Genomic DNA, 20,147 nt, shown 5'->3' on the forward strand with positions numbered 1-20,147 from the left:
TTGTGGCCTACAAGACATCGGACAGGACTAAGAAGATGTCAGAGACAAACAAGAACAATGCTGCAAAGAAGAAGTTTCACCATCGCACGGGGTCGGGTGGCTACCTCAAAGCCCGGCCGTTGTGGGACAAGGCTGAGCAAGAACCGCTTGCTAAAGGGGTCGAACCAGAGACATTGAAAAACAATATGAAGTGCGTAAGCAAAAATACTCACAATTTTATTTTATTACCATCATTTGTGTTGAGTTTCATTCATACACATGTATTGACCCCCTTCTTTAGATTAGCTCTGGCAGCTGTGGGATGAACTCCTACCACATGATCGCATAAAAGCAATTTAGAGGAATTGGCGGGATTCTTTCTTGACCACGTCATCAATAAAGCCGGAGAATACCATGTGGCACTTGACTTCAGATGTTAGGGATTGTAAGAGATCTTGTATTGTATATATGTAGCTAGTAGCGTCGGATAGATATACGAAAACTTGTTGTTCGACCAATCTCTCGGAGAAGGAGGAGGCCGATCACTTCTCTCTGTATATGTTCATGACGATCTTGTGTACTTAATGGTTTCCTTCATTTTCTTACTAGCTACCGTGTCGAGTCCTCTTTATACGTATAGTACGTAGGGTCGACCAAGCATGGAGATAAGAGAGGTCAATTCTCTCTATTAGCTAGCTAACACAATATATGAAACCCCTAAATTAACCCTCACCCCTTCAAAAAAACAAAAAACCCAGCTCCTGAGCTGCTGACGCATGGATGCTTTTTGGTTCCGGTTGGTGTTACCAACCGGGACCAAAGGCCCTCCTTCCTGGGCTCGCTGCAGCGGCCACGTGGAGCCCCTTCTGTCCCGGTTCGTAAGCGAACCGGGACTAAAGGTCATGGGCTTTAGTCCCGACCCTTTAGTCCCGGTTCCAGAACCGGGACAAATGGGCCTCTGGAACCGGGACAAATGAGCCTTTTTCTACTAGTGTTTTTTTTAAGGTTAGCCAGTAGGAAAGGCTCCTACTGCAAAATTATATTAATCAAACAAAAAGTTTAGATGTTACATGGGGGGAAGAGGGGGGGTCTATACAAGGTCATAAGAATTTACAAAACGTGACTCAGAGGGAGACTATGCTATGGAGTCTAGGAAGTCAGCAATCAGATGTTTCTTGTGGACAGGCAGTCTGTGAGCAATGTTGGAGAAATCAGCTATGAACCTGGCCCTCCAAGAAGAGAAGGAGGGTGTCATTTGCCGGAAGAAGTTATTGTTCCTTTCTTTCCAGAGACTCCAAGTGGCCACAAGGAAAACGTCCACGAGCATTTTTTTGATGATATCTGGCTTTCAAGTGGGTCATCATATCTAAGCGGTCTCCAACAGTCGGCCAGGTTATGTTGAGTTCGCACCAACATCGCTTACTGAACGTGCAATGGAAGAAAAGGTGCTCAACAGTTTCCTCAATATGTTCCCCACAGAGCAAGCAGTCCAGGTTAGTCCCGATGTTATAATGCCTACGCTTCAGCATGTTACGAGTGTTAAGGCGATCAACCAGGAGGAACCACCCAAAAACCTTGATCTTAGGAGTACTTTTGGCTTTCCATAACCATCCAAAGGCTGCGTGGGCATTTACCTCGCGGAAGAAGAACTTATAATAGTATGTGGTTTTAAAGAGTTGTGCTCCCCACGTGCAAATCCAAACATCTTTGCCCTCAGAGAGGGTGACGTAGCTGACATCCTGTTGGAGGGCTCGGAGTTCTTCATGAGTTTTCTACTAGTGTTACTCTCTCGGATGTCAGTCAAAATTGCATCTCGGTAAAATGTGCTGATGCTAGGGGCAAAAATAATAAAGCGAGTAACAAGTGAAGTGACAGGGCATCACAAGGGTGGAGGCATGAAGTTCTTTGGATTGGTGGCTAGCTGAACTGCTACTTTGCTCCCGTTGGGTTCTTGCCTCTTGCATCTGTTGGTTGATCTTTGCCGCTAGACCTTTTTCTAATTTATAGTCGTTCTCCTGGTCAATTATGTTTGGAGACTGGTTGGCTTTGGAGAGGTTCTAGTTTCAAACTGGCCTCCATGGTATGGGGATCTTGCATGATCCGTGGCCCTGTGTTGTGGTTCTTCGTAGCCCAACAATGTAAAAAAAAAGGTATGGCATACTCTGGATGTTTTTTTTTGCGGGAGACATGCTGTGGATGTTGGCTACTTTGGTAGCTTAAGTAGGGTAGTTTTCATTCTATAAGCCAAGACCTTGATTTCCATAAATGAAATCGGAGAGGGCGGCCTTTCTTTTACTCAAAGAATTTTTTTATGCGAACCAATCTGTAGTTGAATGGTTAAGTGGACAGTAGTATCCCCAGCCCACCAAGATGCGTGTGTGCATTTATAAGGATGAGTACATGTATGTATGATCGCTTGCGTCTGTACCTTATTAAAAAAAAGTTGTATCTCGGAACAATATTAATCTGACCAGCGTAACCGTACCACGTGTTCATGTGGCAGAGGATAACTTGGTGCCTTTTTCTGGCCAATTATTTATTATTTACACAGCCTTCTTAATACATGATAGCGAGCTGATCTAATGCAGGACCGGCTACTTGATGTCTTGGTCCCTTAGTTCCCTACCCACAACTGCTCATGCTGCAGGTGTTGCACCATTACACTACACACCCTTTAAACTGTACCTAGCCCGCCAGGACTAATTAATAACTAACCACATGTGCAACACTTCGTTAATTAGTTGATGAGACCCATACACACATCTACACACTACTCCGATACAAGGCAGAGCCATAGATATACATATAAGGTAAACAAACTAAGGTTAATTGATTAATAATCCACTAATGCATACTGGTCACGCAGAACCCTTCTCATCCTCCTGCTCACTGCCACCATCGCCTCCAACTCCGGCAACCTGCACCGTCTCGACGCTGTTGGAGTACCACCTCGACCAGAAGAGGAAGTTGAAGAAGTTGAGGATGCTGAGCGCGGCCAGGAGCCAGTAGAAGAGGTCGAGCCTGTCCTTGTCGAGGTCGTTGTTGCTGAGCCAGCCATTGCCGCCATTCCTCGAGGTCACCCTGTTGACGAGCGACACCAGCACGGAGCTGAGGTAGAAGCCGAAGGAGTAGGAGCAGTAGGTCATGGAGGTGAGGAAGGCCTGCATGCCGGAGAGCGACTGCTTGTAGAAGAACTCGATGAGCCCCACGGCTGTGAACATCTCCGACAGCCCGAACACCAGGAACTGCGGCGCGATCCAGAAGATGGACAGCGTCCGCCCGTCTCCGGAGACGGACGAGTGGCGGCGGCGGGCCTCGACCAGCGCGGCGGCCACCATGGAGAAGGTGACGGCGAAGAGGCCGACCCCGATCCGCTGGAGCGGCGTGATGCCTGTGCCGACCCCCGTGAGGCGGCGCACGGCGGGCACGAAGACGGCCTCGTAGGCCGGGACGAACACGATGAGCATGATATAGGGGATGGCCTGGAGCGACGCCGGGGGGGCGTGGAAGTTGGCGGCGAGCCGGGTGTCCATGGCGCTCCCTTGCTGCACCGAGAAGGTCTGAAGCTGCGCGAGGATGGTGTTGAAGACGATGGTGCACGCGAAGATGGGCACCACGCACAGCAGCACCTTCACCTGCTCCACCTCCGCCGCCGTGCACAGCCCCCACCCGCTCTCCTTGCTGCCACCGTCCTGCGCCTTCACGCACGCTTTGTCCAAGAACCTAAATTAAAACGTGCAAACGAAGGAAACTGAGAGCTCTGACAAGAATAATCAGTACAAAATTCTAGAAAATTTCAGAGAAGTTTATTTTGAGCGAATTTCTGCAAAAAAAGGGGAAGCCTGTAATCCATTCAAAAATTGGGCGATAAATCTTCTAGATTTGCCCTCTTCAAGATTTTTTAAAGCGACATATTGCAAATGACTTCCTCATGAAGAACATCATTGACCATTTGATAAGAAAAACTGAACGATAGAACAAGGCATAGAAACACGCCAGCCCGAGGCCCTCATGTGTGTATGTCTATGTAAAATCAAATCCTTAATTACCTGAACTTATTGATGCGGCAGATGTTGGTGGTGTTGAGACGCATCTCATGTGCACCCGTGGAGGAGATGCCCTGCAGTGTGGCCCTGGACGATGGGCACACTTGCTTCCTCTCGGCTACCGCGGCGACGAAGACCTAGACACATTGATTCTCATTTTTAGACAAAGGAAGATATAACTATCCTAGCCTTTGAGGTGTTTTGATTTTCATGAGGCTAAGCTAGCTATACATATGAGCTCAAGGAGAAAATGTAACTTACAAATGATTGATTGTAAGTAAATGTTGGTTCCAAGAATAAGAAAGCTAGGTAGGTGGTGTCCCATTCGGGCATGCATGTCACTCATGTTGCATACCTCCATGATTGATGCATCACAAGCATAACAGAATGGGCCTACGGTTCAGTGATTAATAATCACATTCACATGCACCTTCCAATAGGAGATATGAGCGGCTGTTTTTGTGACCCACTCAAAAGAAGTGCCACTAGCCCTTGTCAACTTGTCCCACCAAAAGGGAGAGTATGTGACAAATATATTTACCACCACATGTATGGAGTTTTACGTTATTTAGAATATCATATTTCGTGATAATTTCTTCGGATGGATCCACTTTTACAAAATATATGAGTTTCGTGTGCTATGGGATCTTGATTAACAACCCATTTGTGTGCGCGCCAGACTGGTAGTAAGCAAAATATTTCATTTCAAATGTAGCATATCTTACTGAACAACTTGTTTTTCTGTAAATGATTTTTCCTTATTAATTTCATAGAAAATCTTTTTGTTGTGTGCCTTTTGGGTCAAGGTTTTGTAGATCAAATATCACTGGCCGGCGGTTCTTTACACCTAAAGCAGCATATCAGGCCAGATTCAGCAGGAGTGCTTTCTAAACAAGGAATCATGATGATGATACGTACATGGTCAAGCTTTTCTTGTTTAAACATGTTGGATACACACACATGCCTATTCACCCAAATATTTCCTACAATTATAGTGTGCCTAAGTACATATTATATACCTGTAGCTAGTGCACATACGTATTGCTAGGGCCGTTGGCCGTTGTGGAGTCTACTTAATAAATCCCACTAAAACCCTTTTTTGGAAAATATTGCCTTTTTAGGAGGATTCCAATATGAACAAATTTGATTATCTTGGGCAAATTTCTTGCGCTTAAAGATTTGACGTGGTTAAAAATCTGATTTTAACATTACAGTAAAAAATGCCCTGAATATGCCCAACAATTTGGGTCTGTGCATCCAAGATGCAAAAGGGGTGCAAAAATGGCCTATTTATTCGTGATATTTGTGTGGAAGGCCGGCAGACTTCAGTCCACAGTGTACGTCCACAATATATATATTTTTTGTAAATAAGTGCATTTGTTCGATTAAATTAGTTTTTGAACGCCCCACGCTACCTTGTGTAAGCACTGCTCCCTGTTGATACGACGTACGTACCTTTGCTATGGGCGTGCAGATGCTGCCCTGCGGTGGCTTGTTCCGGTAGAAGACGACGCCGGCGACGAGGCTGACAAGGCCGACCGCCATGGCAGCGGCAGAGACCCCGAAACCGACGTCCATCCCGGAGCGTGTCTGCACCCAGACGAGCACGGTGAGCGCCACCATCTCGCCCACGCAGAAGCTGAAGTAGGCCGCGTTGAAGTAGCTGGAGAGCCGCTTCCCGCCATCGACGGCCTGATCCTCGCCGTCGCGCCGGAACTGGTCGGCGCCGTGCGCGATGATATTGGGCTTGAGGCATCCGCTGCCCAGCGCCACCAGGTAGAGCGCGGCGAAGAAGATGCCGGCCTTCACCCCGGCCACCTCCTCGCACTGCCCGGCCGCCTTCATGTCGCACGCCGGCGGGCGCAGCTGCGGCAGGTGCGCCTGCACCGCCAGCAGTATAAACCCCTGCAAAATGCCCAAAAAAAAAAGCCGATCCTCTTTAGAAACCTGGCGGTAGGCTGGTAGCCAATAGCCATTGATGCACCAAAGGAAAAAAGAGATATAATTTCTTTTCAGTTTCCTCCTTTTCGCAAGAGTGGACTGATATTTTGGCCGGCCGCCCACTGAAGGCGCACTAGACGGCAGTTGCAGCCGGCCATGATTTGCTCCCACAATGGCACCATCTTCTTTCACCTTTACTTGCTTATTATCTTGCCAACATTTTTGTTACATGCCAATCCCGTCTGTCTGTCGCCACAATCTTTTCATTTTTCAGTCAGTTAAAACTTTAAAGTCGCACGCACTAGCCTTTCCCTGCCTGAATTTTTTCCCGTGCCTTTGATAGTTTTGGTAGAAAAACAAAAGAAATGATCCTTTTTTTTGCTGGTTTTACGGTGGCTTACGGAGAGCTCGACGAAGCCGAAGATGAGCATGGTCCAGAAGCTGCCGAGGTAGGAGTCGGAGAGGAAGCCGCCGAGCAGGGAGAGGAGGAACATGGTGCCGATGAAGTTGGTGACGATGTTGGCCGACTTGGACAGCGGGAAGTGCATCTCGTTGAACACGTAGGTGATGAGGTTGTTCCCCACCGCCGCAATCGCCATGATCTCAAACGCCTGGATCCCTGCACCAACACGTGCCATCCATCATTAACCAAAAAATTCAAAGGACAAGAACAGAGCACATCAACATACATGATGAATCAAGAAGAAAGAAGACAAAAGCATGGATGGATGGATGCACACCTAGGACAAACACAGCAGCTTTCATGCCTCCATGCCTTTGAGGCCTGCAAGGCCTGCCCCTCCAGTCCACAGAGACCTCGGAGGCGGCAGCCATGGAGTTGGAGTTGGCGTCCCCCTTGGGACCTTGTTGCCTCGACGACTCGACATCCATTTCCCCTATAGTTACCTCTCCGGCCCTTCAAAGAATTTATATTCTTTCTCTGCTCTGTTGTTTACTACTGGTACTAGTTTTGTATGCCGAGAGAGTTTGCTGTGGCGTCGTCACTCGCTAGAGCACACTCACTATCAAGCTCCAAAGGGTGTTGCGTGCTCACCTCTAAGAGCGTCTTGGTAAATTCTAGGCAACTTGGCCGGTTATTTATAAGGCCACCGGGAGCGGGGAGCCGACTGTCACGGTGCTGTGCTTACCGGTGAAAATGCGAATAATCATCGATGAGTAGATTAAAAACATAATGATTGGTTACTGTCACTGCTCGAGGAGACAACACGATTAAGAATTTGATGTGAAATGGAAATGTTTTTCCTTCCGGATGGAGGGCGCATTTAATTCGATACGAGCTAGAGCTGTGCTTACCGGTGAAAATGCGAATAATCATCGACAAGTAGATTAAAAACATAATGATTGATTACTGTCACTGCTTGAGGAGACAACCTGATTAAGAATCTGATGTGAAATGGAAATGTTTTTTCTTCCACATGGAGGGCACATTTAATTCGATACGAGCTATGAGTACCGGCGATCTGAAAATATATACCCAAGGCCATTTCTGATGAGATGAATAAGCATCTTCATCCTTTTCTCCCTGTCTTCTTTTTACAGGTGGAAAATTTCCAATAATAAACAGATAAAAAACCTAGTGATTGGCCACCATTTTGTTTGTCACTGCTTGAGGAGACCACCTGATTAGGAATCTGATGTGAAATTAAAGCATTTTCTCTCCATCTGATCAGAGATAAACCAAATGCTGAGAAAGCACCTTCCTTCTTTACTTCTTATAATTTTGATCTGGACAGCTGACACAGTGCCTACTCAGAAGGATTCGGATCTTGCTCCAGATCAAGTACTAATATTATCTCGATGTTGAGCTGTGACTTACAAGGATGCACCAACTCTCTTTTACTTGTAGTGGAGTTGTCGGAATGTGGTGTCCAGCAGATACACACACCTGGACTTTCTCCAAACCATACTATCCGATCCTTTAAAGAAATGGAGGTTTCAGGCCACTTTGATATGCCACAAATTTCATCGATTCCATATAAACATTTTTGCTGTTTGAACTATTGTGTACTTGTGCTTACTCATGGAAATGCGTAAAACTGTCAATAAATAAAATAGATGAAAAGCATAATGATTGCTTACCATTTTCTTTGTCGCTGCTTGATGAGACTGCCTGATTAAGAAGGTTGTGTGAAAAAAAGAGGTGCTTTCTCTTAAAAATGAAGGATGAATCTTCTTCCATACCAGTTTTGAGTAGCCACAATCTGGAAAATGCCATCTCTGATGAGATGAGGGAGCATCTTCCCTTTTTCCCCTTTTTACTATCAGTTTAGAACAGCTGGAAAATACTTTATATTCTTTTAAAACTCTACTTTGTATCCTTTCACTCCTTAATGAATAAGCATCACTACTGCTGGGTTATGCTTGTAAAAAAGAACAGCTGGAAAAATATGACCTACAAAGACTGTAGCTGTGATTGAGTTCAAGTAGTAAAATCTTGCTGTTGCAGCTGTTAATTTCCTTCAATCTATACTGTTGCTACAATTTCAATAATCACATCATGTTACTCGAAACAATCACTTGTTGGGAAATTAATACGCTTATTGTATTCTACTCCCTCTGTTCCTAAATATAAGTCTTTTTAGAGATTACACTATGGACTACATACGGAGCAAAATGAGTGAATTTACACTCTAAAATATGTCTACATACATCCGTATGTGGTTTGTAGTGGAATATCTAAAAAGACTTATATTTAGGAACGGAGGGAGTACAAGATGTTGTTGAGGTGACTCAGGTCGAGGAGAGGAGTGATGTTGTTTTGGTGACTCAGATTGTTGCACCACCAATCTCTAGGGAGGATTTTCTCGTAAGGTTACTCATGTAGTTCCACGCTCCCCTGCTTGGGACACCGACGCCCTTGCAATCAGAGAAAAATGGTGCCCCTCTCTCAAAGTGACGTAGGGAGCGTTTAAAAAAGAACAATGAGTGTAACATCCCGACGGCCAAGCGTGCATAGCATAGGTTGTTAGAGACTTTCGGTGAATTACCAAGTGAGCAAAGCAGAGGGCGCTGGGCTCAAAATTAAGGCTGACCTAGACATGTACAAATCAATATTGGTACAAATGCATAGGCGGTGGCCACGCTCGGTGTGGATGAGTCTTTTCGAGAGTGTGGTGGTTAGATCGGTTGCTCTTGAGCTTCGTTTGTTAGTTTTGGGTCTTGGCGCTCTTCCGTCCAGTTAAGACGATGCTTCTTGATGTCGTGTGTGTGTGAGTTCTTCTAGTCCCTACCACCATGCTCTAGTATCTTTTTCTGTTTTTCTTTGGTTTTCACTGTATCCGGGCATTGTGGTTTCAGCCTAGTTTTCCTCATAAACCAGGCCACTTTGTATTATTTTTTTTCTATCTTAATGAAATCGGCAGAGCTCCTGGCTTGCACCGTGAATTTCTTTTTTCTACAAGATGTTCCTATACTGCTGCTTGAAGAAGGCATGAGCTGGTAACATAGTGCAGGTCTCTGTTAGATTTAGAGGGCCAGATCTTCCTCTCTGCTTTTGGAGATGAGTGCAATGTGGGGGTGCATTGGCTGGATGCATGGGCCTGGAACCAACACTGGCCATACACACAAACTTTCCAATGGGAAGTGGGCACATCTGTTTAAAATCTATTCCGATCTACCAGCATTGCCAATCATGCAGCTTTCCCACTGATGCTGGACACACACTGTACCGGTTCACTGCACACATATATTCTCAGCCAACAGAGTTCCATTTATTATGCTCCATTGAGCATGGGTTATCCTGATGGCATATGTCCTGACGCAGGTGGTACAGGGCCCGTGAGGTGGAAAGACTGGGCTATCTTGGCTCAGATCGGTACCGGAGCATCACTAGTTCATCTCCCTGGTTCGCTTTTTGTGTCCAAGATACGGTAATAGTTTATTCTTGACATGAGTTGCATATATATAGGATATTCGGAATGTTATCTAAATCGGGCAGGTGTTGCTGTCTGAAGATTATGAGATCTTTGCTTCTGCTTCTTGTTCAGGGATTAATGTGGTTACCGCTGGAATTATTTAAGGTAAACAAAGTATGAAGGTATAGTAAGTGTATTTATAGTAGGTTAAGTCCTTTTGGGCCATGTTCCTAAATAGTAGTTTGCTGAAGTAAACAGTGATACTGATTTCCAAATGGAAAATGGAGATTCAAATTCTACTGGTATAAACATATCTGTTTGTGTACAGTGTTGAGAACAAGGAACAACTACAATATTTGAGCCTGAGAAGACACTGACTACTTAAGTTCTGTACATCTGGCAGGAGTTGACAATTCCTCGCATTACACAGCTAATCCTAGGTACAATGACAGTCATGTTAGCAAAGTAATGATTTATATTAGATGGTCACAGCTCACAAGCACATAATACTTGTTTAGATTAATTGGTTGCAAGCTGTATCCTTTTCCTGATCACTTTGACGATTATGGGATGGCGCATGCTGTGTCTCCAGACTGATCAGGATATCCAAACAACAGTCTTGATTTGGACATCCCAAAGCAACTGGCAGCCTGCGACTGGATCTGGAGTAAATGGCATAAAACTACCATAATTCGAGTTAGGATTATGAAAAACTACTACTTTTTGAAAAGTTCCTAATACCTACCACAATGTTGGTTTTTGATTTCAAAAAACTACCATGCTGCACTAATGAACAGTCTGGTTAATTTTAATCATGATTATGACAGATAAGGTCCAGTCGTCAAACATGACGTGGCATAAAAGTTAACACCTTTAGCTTTGACCGCTATGACGGGTGGGTGCCACATGTCAGGCCTTTTTTTATAGAACGACCCCTGCAAATATTTTTAGAAAGCAATCGGTCCCTGTATTTTTTTGAAAAAGCAATTGGGTCACTGCAAATTTTTTTAGTAAGCAATTGGGTCCTTGTAATATTTTGAAAAGTAATTGGGTCGTAGTGGCTTCCGGTGGCGGCGAGCTTCCATCAGAGGAAAAACAGGAGGGCGGTTACCTTCGAAAGAACATGCGGTACCCCCATGTTTGGTTTTGGTAATTGATAACAATCTCTATGGACTAATGGTTGCCTTGAGTTATATTTGAAGGGTTTGTCGATAGGTTTTTTTTAAGTCTATTTGTTGGTTTCAAGGATAGTATGTGATGACCAATGTGTTATTCAAGGAATTATCTAAAAATTGGTCATGTGAGAGGTTGATCAAGACTAAGTCAAAGAGAATCAAGTTGATCAACACACAAAGCATAGAAGATGTACCGAGAGGGATCAAGTGATCCCATGGCATGGTAATCATTGCCCATTATGCTTTGTGCACTAACACTTGGTCTACGTGAGAATTCGTTTGTGGGGTTAGGTTGCGGTGTGCAAGTTCAAGTGGATCATCGTGAAGAGATCATATGCTTGAAGCTTGCCGTCCATTGTGGTGACAATGGACTTGTGAAGATGCACCGAAGAGTAGCTTACCCAGTCTTCACCGAGCCAACGTAATCAAGAAATGTGGTCCATCCTGAGGAAGACCAGATCGTCATCATCTAGCTCAAGTGGATTATGCGCAAGGCAAAGGTTTGCCCTTGATATATTTTCTATTTTACCGATGAGATGAGGGAGCATCTTCCTTTGTAACATCCCAAAATATGCTTGAAGCTTTGTATCACCAAATCTTCCTTTGCATCACCCAGTCTTCCTTGATAGATTTTGCTTGAAGCTTGCCGTTGTAACATCCCAAAATCAAAATTTTCGAATGTTATATTAATTAAATAAATATGTTTGATGTTTGATTGATTGTGTGAAATTGAGTGAAATTTGAAACTTTTTTGAAAGTTGAATGAGAGGGAATGAAATCAATTTCCCAAACTTTCATTTTTGCATTTTGATCTCAGAGAATTCAAATTCAATTCCAATGCAAACCCTAGAGTGAAGATAAATTCATAAACTTTATGCAACTCAATGATTTTCATGAGAGAAGATAAAATGACTTCTTCAAATTATATGGAATAGGAGTTGGTGTTGGAAATATGCCCTAGAGGCAATAATAAAATGGTTATTATTGTATTTCCTTGTTCATGATAATTGTCTGTTGTTCATGCTATAATTGTATTAACTGGAAACCGTAATACATGTGTGAATACATAGACCACAACATGTCCCTAGTAAGCCTCTAGTTGACTAGCTCGTTGATCAATAGATGGTTATGGTTTCCTGACCATGGACATTGGATGTCATTGATAACGGGATCACATCATTAGGAGAATGATGTGATGGACAAGACCCAATCCTAAGCATAGCACAAGATCATGTAGTTCGTTTGCTAGAGCTTTTCTAATGTCAAGTATCATTTCCTTAGACCATGAGATTGTCCAACTCCCGGATACCGTAGGAATGCTTTGGGTGTACCAAACGTCACAACGTAACTAGCTGGCTATAAAGGTGCACTACAGGTATCTCCGAAAGTGTCTGTTGGGTTGGCACGATCGAGACTGGGATTTGTCACTCCGTATGACGGAGAGGTATCTCTGGGCCCACTCGGCAATGCATCATCATAATGAGCTCAGTGTGACTAAGGAGTTAGCCACGGGATCATGCGTTACGGTACGAGTAAAGTGACTTGCCGGTAACGAGATTGAACAAGGTATTGGGATACCGACGATCGAATCTCGGGCAAGTAACGTACCGACTGACAAAGGGAATTGTATACGGGATTGATTGAATCCTCGACATCGTGGTTCATCCGATGAGATCATCGTGGAACATGTGGGAGCCAACATGGGTATCCAGATCCCGCTGTTGGTTATTGACCGGAGAGTCGTCTCGGTCATGTCTGCATGTCTCCCGAACCCGTAGGGTCTACACACTTAAGGTTCGGTGACGCTAGAGTTGTAGAGATATTAGTATGCGGTTAACCGAAAGTTTTTCGGAGTCCCGGATGAGATCCCGGATGTCACGAGGAGTTCCGGAATGGTCCGGAGGTAAAGATTTATATATGGGAAGTCCTATTTTGGCCACCGGAAAATGTTCGGGATTTTTCGGTATTGTACTGGGAAGGTTCTAGAAGGTTCCGAAGTGGGGCCCACCTGCATGGGGGGACCCACATGAACACGGGTAGTGGGGGCAAGGCCCCACACCCCTGGTCAAGGCGCACCAAGATCCCACCTTAGAAGGAATAAGATCATATCCCGAAGGGATAAGATCAAGATCCCTAAAAAAGGGGGATAACAATCGGTGGGGAAGGGAAATGATGGGATTTCTTTCCCCCACCTTTGCCAATGCCCCAATGGACTTGGAGGGCAAGAAACCAGCCCCCTCCACCCCTATATGTAGTGGGGAGGCGCATGGGAGCAGCACCCCAAGCCCTGGCGCCTCCCTCCCGTGACACCTCTTCCTCCCCGCTTGCGCTTGGCGAAGCCCTGCCGGGATCCCGCTACTTCCACCACCACGCCGTCATGCTTCTGGATCTCCATCAACCTCTCCTCCCCCCTTGCTGGATCAAGAAGGAGGAGATGTCGCTGCTCCGTACGTGTGTTGAACGCGGAGGTGCCGTCCGTTCGGCGCTAGGATCATCGGTGATTTGGATCACGACGAGTACGACTCCATCAACCCCGTTCTCTTGAACGCTTTCGCGCGCGATCTACAAGGGTATGTAGATGCATTCCCCTCTCTCTCGTTGCTAGATGACTCCATAGATTGATCTTGGTGATACATAGAAAATTTTAAATTTCTGCTACGTTCCCCAACAGTGGCATCATGAGACAGGTTTATGCGTAGATTCTATGCACGAGTAGAACACAAAGTAGTTGTGGGCGACGATTTGTTCAATTTGCTTACTGTTACTAGTCTTATCTTGATTCGGCGGCATTGTGGGATGAAGCGGCCCGGACCGACCTTACACGTACTCTTACGTGAGACAGGTTCCACCGATTGACATGCACTTGATGCATAAGGTGGCTAGCGGGTGTCTGTCTCTCCCACTTTAGTCGGATCGGATTCGATGAAAAGGGTCCTTATGATGGGTAAATAGCACTTGGCATATCACCGTTGTGGCTTTTGCGTAGGTAAGAAACGTTCTTGCTAGAAACCCATAGCAGCCACGTAAAACATGCAACAACAATTAGAGGACGTCTAACTTGTTTTTGCAGGGTATGCTATGTGATGTGATATGGCCAAAAGGATGTGATGAATGATATATGTGATGTATGAGATTGATCATGTTCTTGTAATAGGAATCACGACTTGCATGTCGATGAGTATGACAACCGGCAGCAGCCATAGGAGTTGTCATAATTTATTGTATGACCTGCGTGTCAATGAAAAATGCCATGTAATTACTTTACTTTATTGCTAACCGTTAGCCATAGTAGTAGAAGTAATAGTTGGCGAGACAACTTTATGAAGACACGATGATGGAGATCATGGTGTCATGCCGGTGACGAAGGTGATCATGTCGCGCCTCGAAGATGGAGATCAAAAGGCGCAAGATGATATTGGCCATATCATGTCACTTTATGATTTGCATGTGATGTTTGTCATGTTTACATCTTATTTGCTTAGAACGACGGTAGCATAAATAAGATGATCCCTCACTAAAATTTCAAGAGATGTGTCCCCCCTAACTGTGCACCGTTGTGAAGGTTCGTTGTTTCGAAGCACCACGTGATGATCGGGTGTGATAGATTCTAACGTTCGCATACAACGGGTGTTGACGAGCCTAGCATGTACAGACATGGCCTCGGAACACAAGCAAAACACTTAGGTTGACTTGACGAGCCTAGCATGTACAGACATGGCCTCGGAACACAAGAGACCGAAAGGTCGAACATGAGTCGTATAGTAGATACGATCAACATGGAGATGTTCACCGATGATGACTAGTCCGTCTCACGTGATGATCGGACACGGCCTAGTCGATTCGGATCATGTATCACTTAGATGACTAGAGGGATGTCTATCTAAGTGGGAGTTCATTAAATAATCAGATGAACTTAATTATCATGAACATAGTCAAAAGGTCTTTGCAAATAATGTCGTAGCTTACGCTTTAGTTCTACTAAGATATGTTCCTAGAGAAAATTTAGTTGAAAGTTGATAGTAGCAATTATGCGGACTGGGTCCGTAAACTGAGGATTGTCCTCATTGCTGCACAGAAGGCTTATGTCCTTAATGCACCGCTCGGTGTGCTGAACCTCGAGCGTCGTCTGTAGATGTTACGAAACATCTGACATACACGTTTTGATGACTACGTGATAGTTCAGTGTGTGATGCTAACGGTTTAAAATTGTGGCACCAAAGACGGTTTTGAAACGTTGCAGAACATATGAGATGTTCCAAAGACTGAAATTGGGATTTCAGACTAATGCCCACGTCAAGAGGTATGAGACCTCTGACAAGTTTCTTAAGCCTGCAAACTAAGGGAGAAAAGCTCAATCGTTGAGCATGTGCTCAGATTGTCTGGGTACTACAATCACTTGAATCGAGTGGGAGTTAATCTTCCAGATGAGATAGTGATGGTTCTCCATAGTCACTGCCACCAAGCTATTAGAGCTTCGTGATGAACTATAACATATCAGGGATAGACATGATGATCCTTGAGCAACTCGCGATGTTTGACACCGCGAAAGTAGAAATCAAGAAGGAGCATCAATTGTTGATGGTTAGTAAAACCACTAGTTTCTAGAAGGGCAAGGGCAAGAAGGGATACTTCATGAAACGGCAAATCAGTTGCTGCTCTAGTGAAGAAACCCAAGGTTGAACCCAAACCCGAGACTAAGTGCTTCTGAAATGAGGGGAACGGTCACTGAAGCAGAACTACCCTAGATACTTTGTAGATGAGAAGGCTGGCAAGGTCGACAGAAGTATATTGGATATACATTATATTAATGTGTACTTTACTAGTACTCCTAGTAGCACCAGGGTATTAGATACCGGTTCGGTTGCTAAGTGTTAGTAACTCGAAATAAAAGCTGCGGAATAAACGGAGACTAGCTAAAGGTGAGATGACGATATGTGTTGGAAGTGTTTCCAAGGTTGATGTGATCAAGCATCGCATGCTCCCTCTACCATCGAGATTGGGGTTAAACCTGAATAATTATTATTTGGTGTTTGCGTTGAGCATAGACATGATTGGATTATGTTTATCGCAATACGGTTATTCATTAAAGGAGAATAATGGTTACTCTGTCTATTTGAATAATACCTTCAATGGTCTTGCACCTAAAATGAATGGTTTATTGAATCTCGATCGTAGTGATACACATGTTCATGCCAAAAGATATAAGATAGTAATGATAGTACCACATACTTGTGGCACTGCCACTTGAGTCATATTGGTATAAACGCATGAAGAAGCTCCATGTTGATGGATCTTTGGACTCACTCGTTTTTGAAAAGATTGAGACATGCGAACCATGTCTATTAGTATATATGCATGAAGAAAGTCCATACAGATGGATCATTTGGACTCACTTGATTTTGAATCACTTGAGACATGCAAATCATACCACATGGGCAAGATGACTGAAAGGCCTCGTTTTCAGTAAGATGGAACAAGAGAGCAACTTGTTGGAAGTAATACATTTGATGTGTGCAGTCCAATGAGTGCTGACGCACGCAGTGGATATCGTTATGTTCTTACTTCACAGATGATTTGAGTAGATGCTGAGAATATTTACTTGATGAAACACAAGTCTGAATTATTGAAAGGTTCAAGTAATTTCAGAGTGAAGTTGAAGATCGTCGTGACAAGAGGATAAAATGTCTGTGATATGATCATAGAGATGAATATCTGAGTTACGAGTTTGGCACACAATTAAGAAATTGTGAAAATTGTTTCACGACTAATACCGCCCGGAACACCATATTGTGATGGTGTGTCCGAACATCATAACTGCACCCTATTAGATATGGTGCATACCATGATGTCTCTTATCGAATTACAACTATCGTTTATGGGTTAGGCATTAGAGACAACCGCATTCACTTTAAATAGGGCACCACACAATTCCGTTGAGACGACACCGTATGAACTATGGTTTAGAGAAACCTAAGCTGTCGTTTCTTAAAAGTTTGGGGCTGCGACGCTTATGTGAAAAAGTTTCAGGCTGATAAGCTCGAGCCCAAAGCGGATAAATGCATCTTCATAGAATACCCAAAACAGTTGGGTATACCTCCTATTTCAGATCTGGAAGCAAAAGTGATTGTTTCTAGAAACGGGTCCTTTCTCGAGGAAAAGTTTCTCTCGAAAGAATTGAGTGGGAGGATGGTGGAGACTTGATGAGGTCATTGAACCGTCACTTCAACTAATGTGTAGCAGGGCACAGGAAGTTGTTCCTGTGGCACCTACACCAATTGAAGTGGAAGCTTATGATAGTGATCATGAAACTTCAGATCAAGTCACTACCAAACCTCATAGGACGACAAGGATGCGTACTACTTCAAAGTGGTACGTAATCCTGTCTTGGAAGTCATGTTGCTAGACAACAATGAACCTACGAGCTATGGAGAAGCGATGGTGGGCCCGGATTCTGACGAATGGCTCGAGGCCATAAAATTCGAGAGGATCCATGTATGAAAACAAAGTATAGACTTTGAAAGAACTACTTGATGGTCGTAAGGCTGTTGGGTACAGATGGATTTTAAAGGGAAGACAGACAATGATGGTAAGTGTCACCATTAAGAAAGCTCGACTTGTCGTTAAGATGTTTTCCGGCAAGTTCAAGGAGTTGACTGCGATGAGACTTTCTCACTCGTAGCGATGCTAAGAGTCTGTTAGAATTATATTACCAGTTACTGCATTATTTATGAAATCTTGCAGATAGGATGTCAAAACATTGTTTCCTCGACGATTTTCTTGAGGAAAGGTTGTATGTGATACAACCAGAAGGTTTTGTCAATCCTGAAAGATGCTAACAAGTATGCAAAGCTCCAGCAATCCTTCTAAGGATTGGAGTAAGCATCTCGGAGTTGGAATGAACGCTTTGATGAGATGATCAAAGATTTTGGGTTTATACAAAGTTCATGAGAAACTTGTATTTCCAAAGAAGTGAGTGGGAGCACTATAGAATTTTTGATGAGTATATGTTGTTAACATATTGTTGATCAGAAATGATGTAGAATTTCTGGAAAGCATCCAGGGTTATTTGAAAAGTGTTTTTAATGGAAAACCTGGATTAAGCTACTTGAACATTGAGCATCAAGATCTATAAGGATAGATAAAAAAAGCTTAATAGTACCTTCAAATGAATACATACCGTGACAAGATTTTGAAGGAGTTCAAAATAGATCAACAAAGAAGGAGTTCTTGGCTGTGTTACAAGGTGTGAGTATTGAGTAAGACTCAAGACCTGACCATGGCAGAAGAAAGAGAAAGGACGAAGGTCGTCCCCTATGCTTTAGACGTAGGCTCTACAATATGCTATGCTGTGTACCGCACCTGAAGTGTGCCTTGCCATGAGTTAGTCAAGGGGTACAATAGTGATCCAGGAAGGGATCACATGACAGCGGTCGAACTTATCTTTAATATCTAGTGGACTAAGGAATTTTCTTGATTATGGAGGTGGAAAGGGGGTTCGTCGTAAAGGGTTACGTCGATGCAAACTTTGACACTAATCCGGATGACTCTGAGTAGTGAACCGGATTCGTATAGTAGAGCAGTTATTTGGAATAGCTCCAAGTAGCGCGTGGTAGCTGCATCTACAAGATGACATAGAGATTTGTAAACCACACACGGATCTGAATGTTGCAGACCCGTTGACTAAAACCTCTCTCGTAAGCATAACATGATCAAACCCTAGAACTCATTGAGTGTTAATCACATGGTGATGTGAACTAGATTATTGACTCTAGTAAACTCTTGGGTATTAGTCACATGGCGATGTGAACTTTGAGTGTTAATCACATGGTGATGTGAACTAGATTATTGACTCTAGTGCAAGTGGGAGACTGTTGGAAATATGCCCTAGAGGCAATAATAAAATGGTTATTATTGTATTTCCTTGTTCATGATAATTGTCTGTTGTTCATGCTATAATTGTATTAACTGGAAACCGTAATACATGTGTGAATACATAGACCACAACATGTCCCTAGTAAGCCTCTAGTTGACTAGCTCGTTGATCAATAGATGGTTATGGTTTCCTGACCATGGACATTGGATGTCATTGATAACGGGATCACATCATTAGGAGAATGATGTGATGGACAAGACCCAATCCTCAGCATAACACAAGATCGTGTAGTTCGTTTGCTAGAGATTTTCTAATGTCAAGTATCATTTCCTTAGACCATGAGATTGTGCAACTCCCGGATACTGTAGGAATGCTTTGGGTGTACCAAACGTCACAACGTAACTAGCTGGCTATAAAGGTGCACTACAGGTATCTCCGAAAGTGTCTGTTGGGTTGGCACGATCGAGACTGGGATTTGTCACTCCGTATGACGGAGAGGTATCTCTGGGCCCACTCGGTAATGCATCATCATAATGAGCTCAATGTGACTAAGGAGTTAGCCACGGGATCATGCGTTACGGTACGAGTAAAGTGACTTGCCGGTAACGAGATTGAACAAGGTATTGGGATACCGACGATCGAATCTCGGGCAAGTAACGTACCGATTGACAAAGGGAATTGTATACGGGATTGATTGAATCCTCGACATCGTGGTTCATCGATGAGATCATCGTGGAACATGTGGGAGACAACATGGGTATCCAGATCCCGCTGTTGGTTATTGACCGGAGAGTCGTCTCGGTCATGTCTGCATGTCTCCCGAACCCGTAGGGTCTACACACTTAAGGTTCGGTGACGCTAGAGTTGTAGAGATATTAGTATGCGGTTAACCGAAAGTTGTTCGGAGTCCTGGATGAGATCCCGGACGTCACGAGGAGTTCCGGAATGGTCCGGAGGTAAAGATTTATATATGGGAAGTCCTATTTTGGCCACCGGAAAATGTTTGGGATTTTTCGGTATTGTACCGGGAAGGTTCTAGAAGGTTCCGAAGTGGGGCCAACCTGCATGGGGGGACCTACATGAACGTGGGTAGTGGGGGCAAGGCCCCGCACCCCTCGTCAAGGCGCACCAAGATCCCACCTTAGAAGGAATAAGATCATATCCCGAAGGGATAAGATCAAGATCCCTAAAAAAGGGGGATAACAATCGGTGGGGAAGGGAAATGATGGGATTTCTTTCCCCCACCTTTGCCAACGCC

General features: G+C 44.2%; 1 protein-coding gene across 1 annotated transcript; it reads right to left on the bottom strand.

Moving 5' to 3' along the window:
* Positions 1–2,476: 2,476 nt before the first annotated feature.
* Positions 2,477–7,038, bottom strand: LOC109775730 (protein NRT1/ PTR FAMILY 4.3). Its single transcript, XM_020334434.4, has 5 exons — positions 6,707–7,038; positions 6,368–6,585; positions 5,481–5,930; positions 4,029–4,162; positions 2,477–3,702 (listed from the first exon to the last, which is right to left on the bottom strand). Exons 1-5 carry the CDS (start codon positions 6,855–6,857, stop codon positions 2,838–2,840), a joined length of 1,818 nt encoding a protein of 605 aa, XP_020190023.1. The 5' UTR covers positions 6,858–7,038; the 3' UTR covers positions 2,477–2,837.
* Positions 7,039–20,147: the final 13,109 nt, after the last annotated feature.

This window comes from Aegilops tauschii, chromosome 4 (genome assembly GCF_002575655.3).
Source record: "Aegilops tauschii subsp. strangulata cultivar AL8/78 chromosome 4, Aet v6.0, whole genome shotgun sequence".
NCBI classification, from domain to species: Eukaryota; Viridiplantae; Streptophyta; class Magnoliopsida; order Poales; family Poaceae; genus Aegilops; species Aegilops tauschii.

Bases quoted from the DNA above. Each gene is read 5' to 3' on its own strand.
- LOC109775730 (XM_020334434.4), bottom strand. From the start codon at position 6,857: ATGGATGTCGAGTCGTCGAGGCAACAAGGTCCCAAGGGGGACGCCAAC. The intron at 4,163-5,480 runs GTACGTACGTCG...CAATGTGTCTAG, and splicing joins TCTGCACGCCCATAGCAAAG to GTCTTCGTCGCCGCGGTAGC. The intron at 3,703-4,028 runs GTAATTAAGGAT...GTTTTAATTTAG, and splicing joins TGCCGCATCAATAAGTTCAG to GTTCTTGGACAAAGCGTGCG.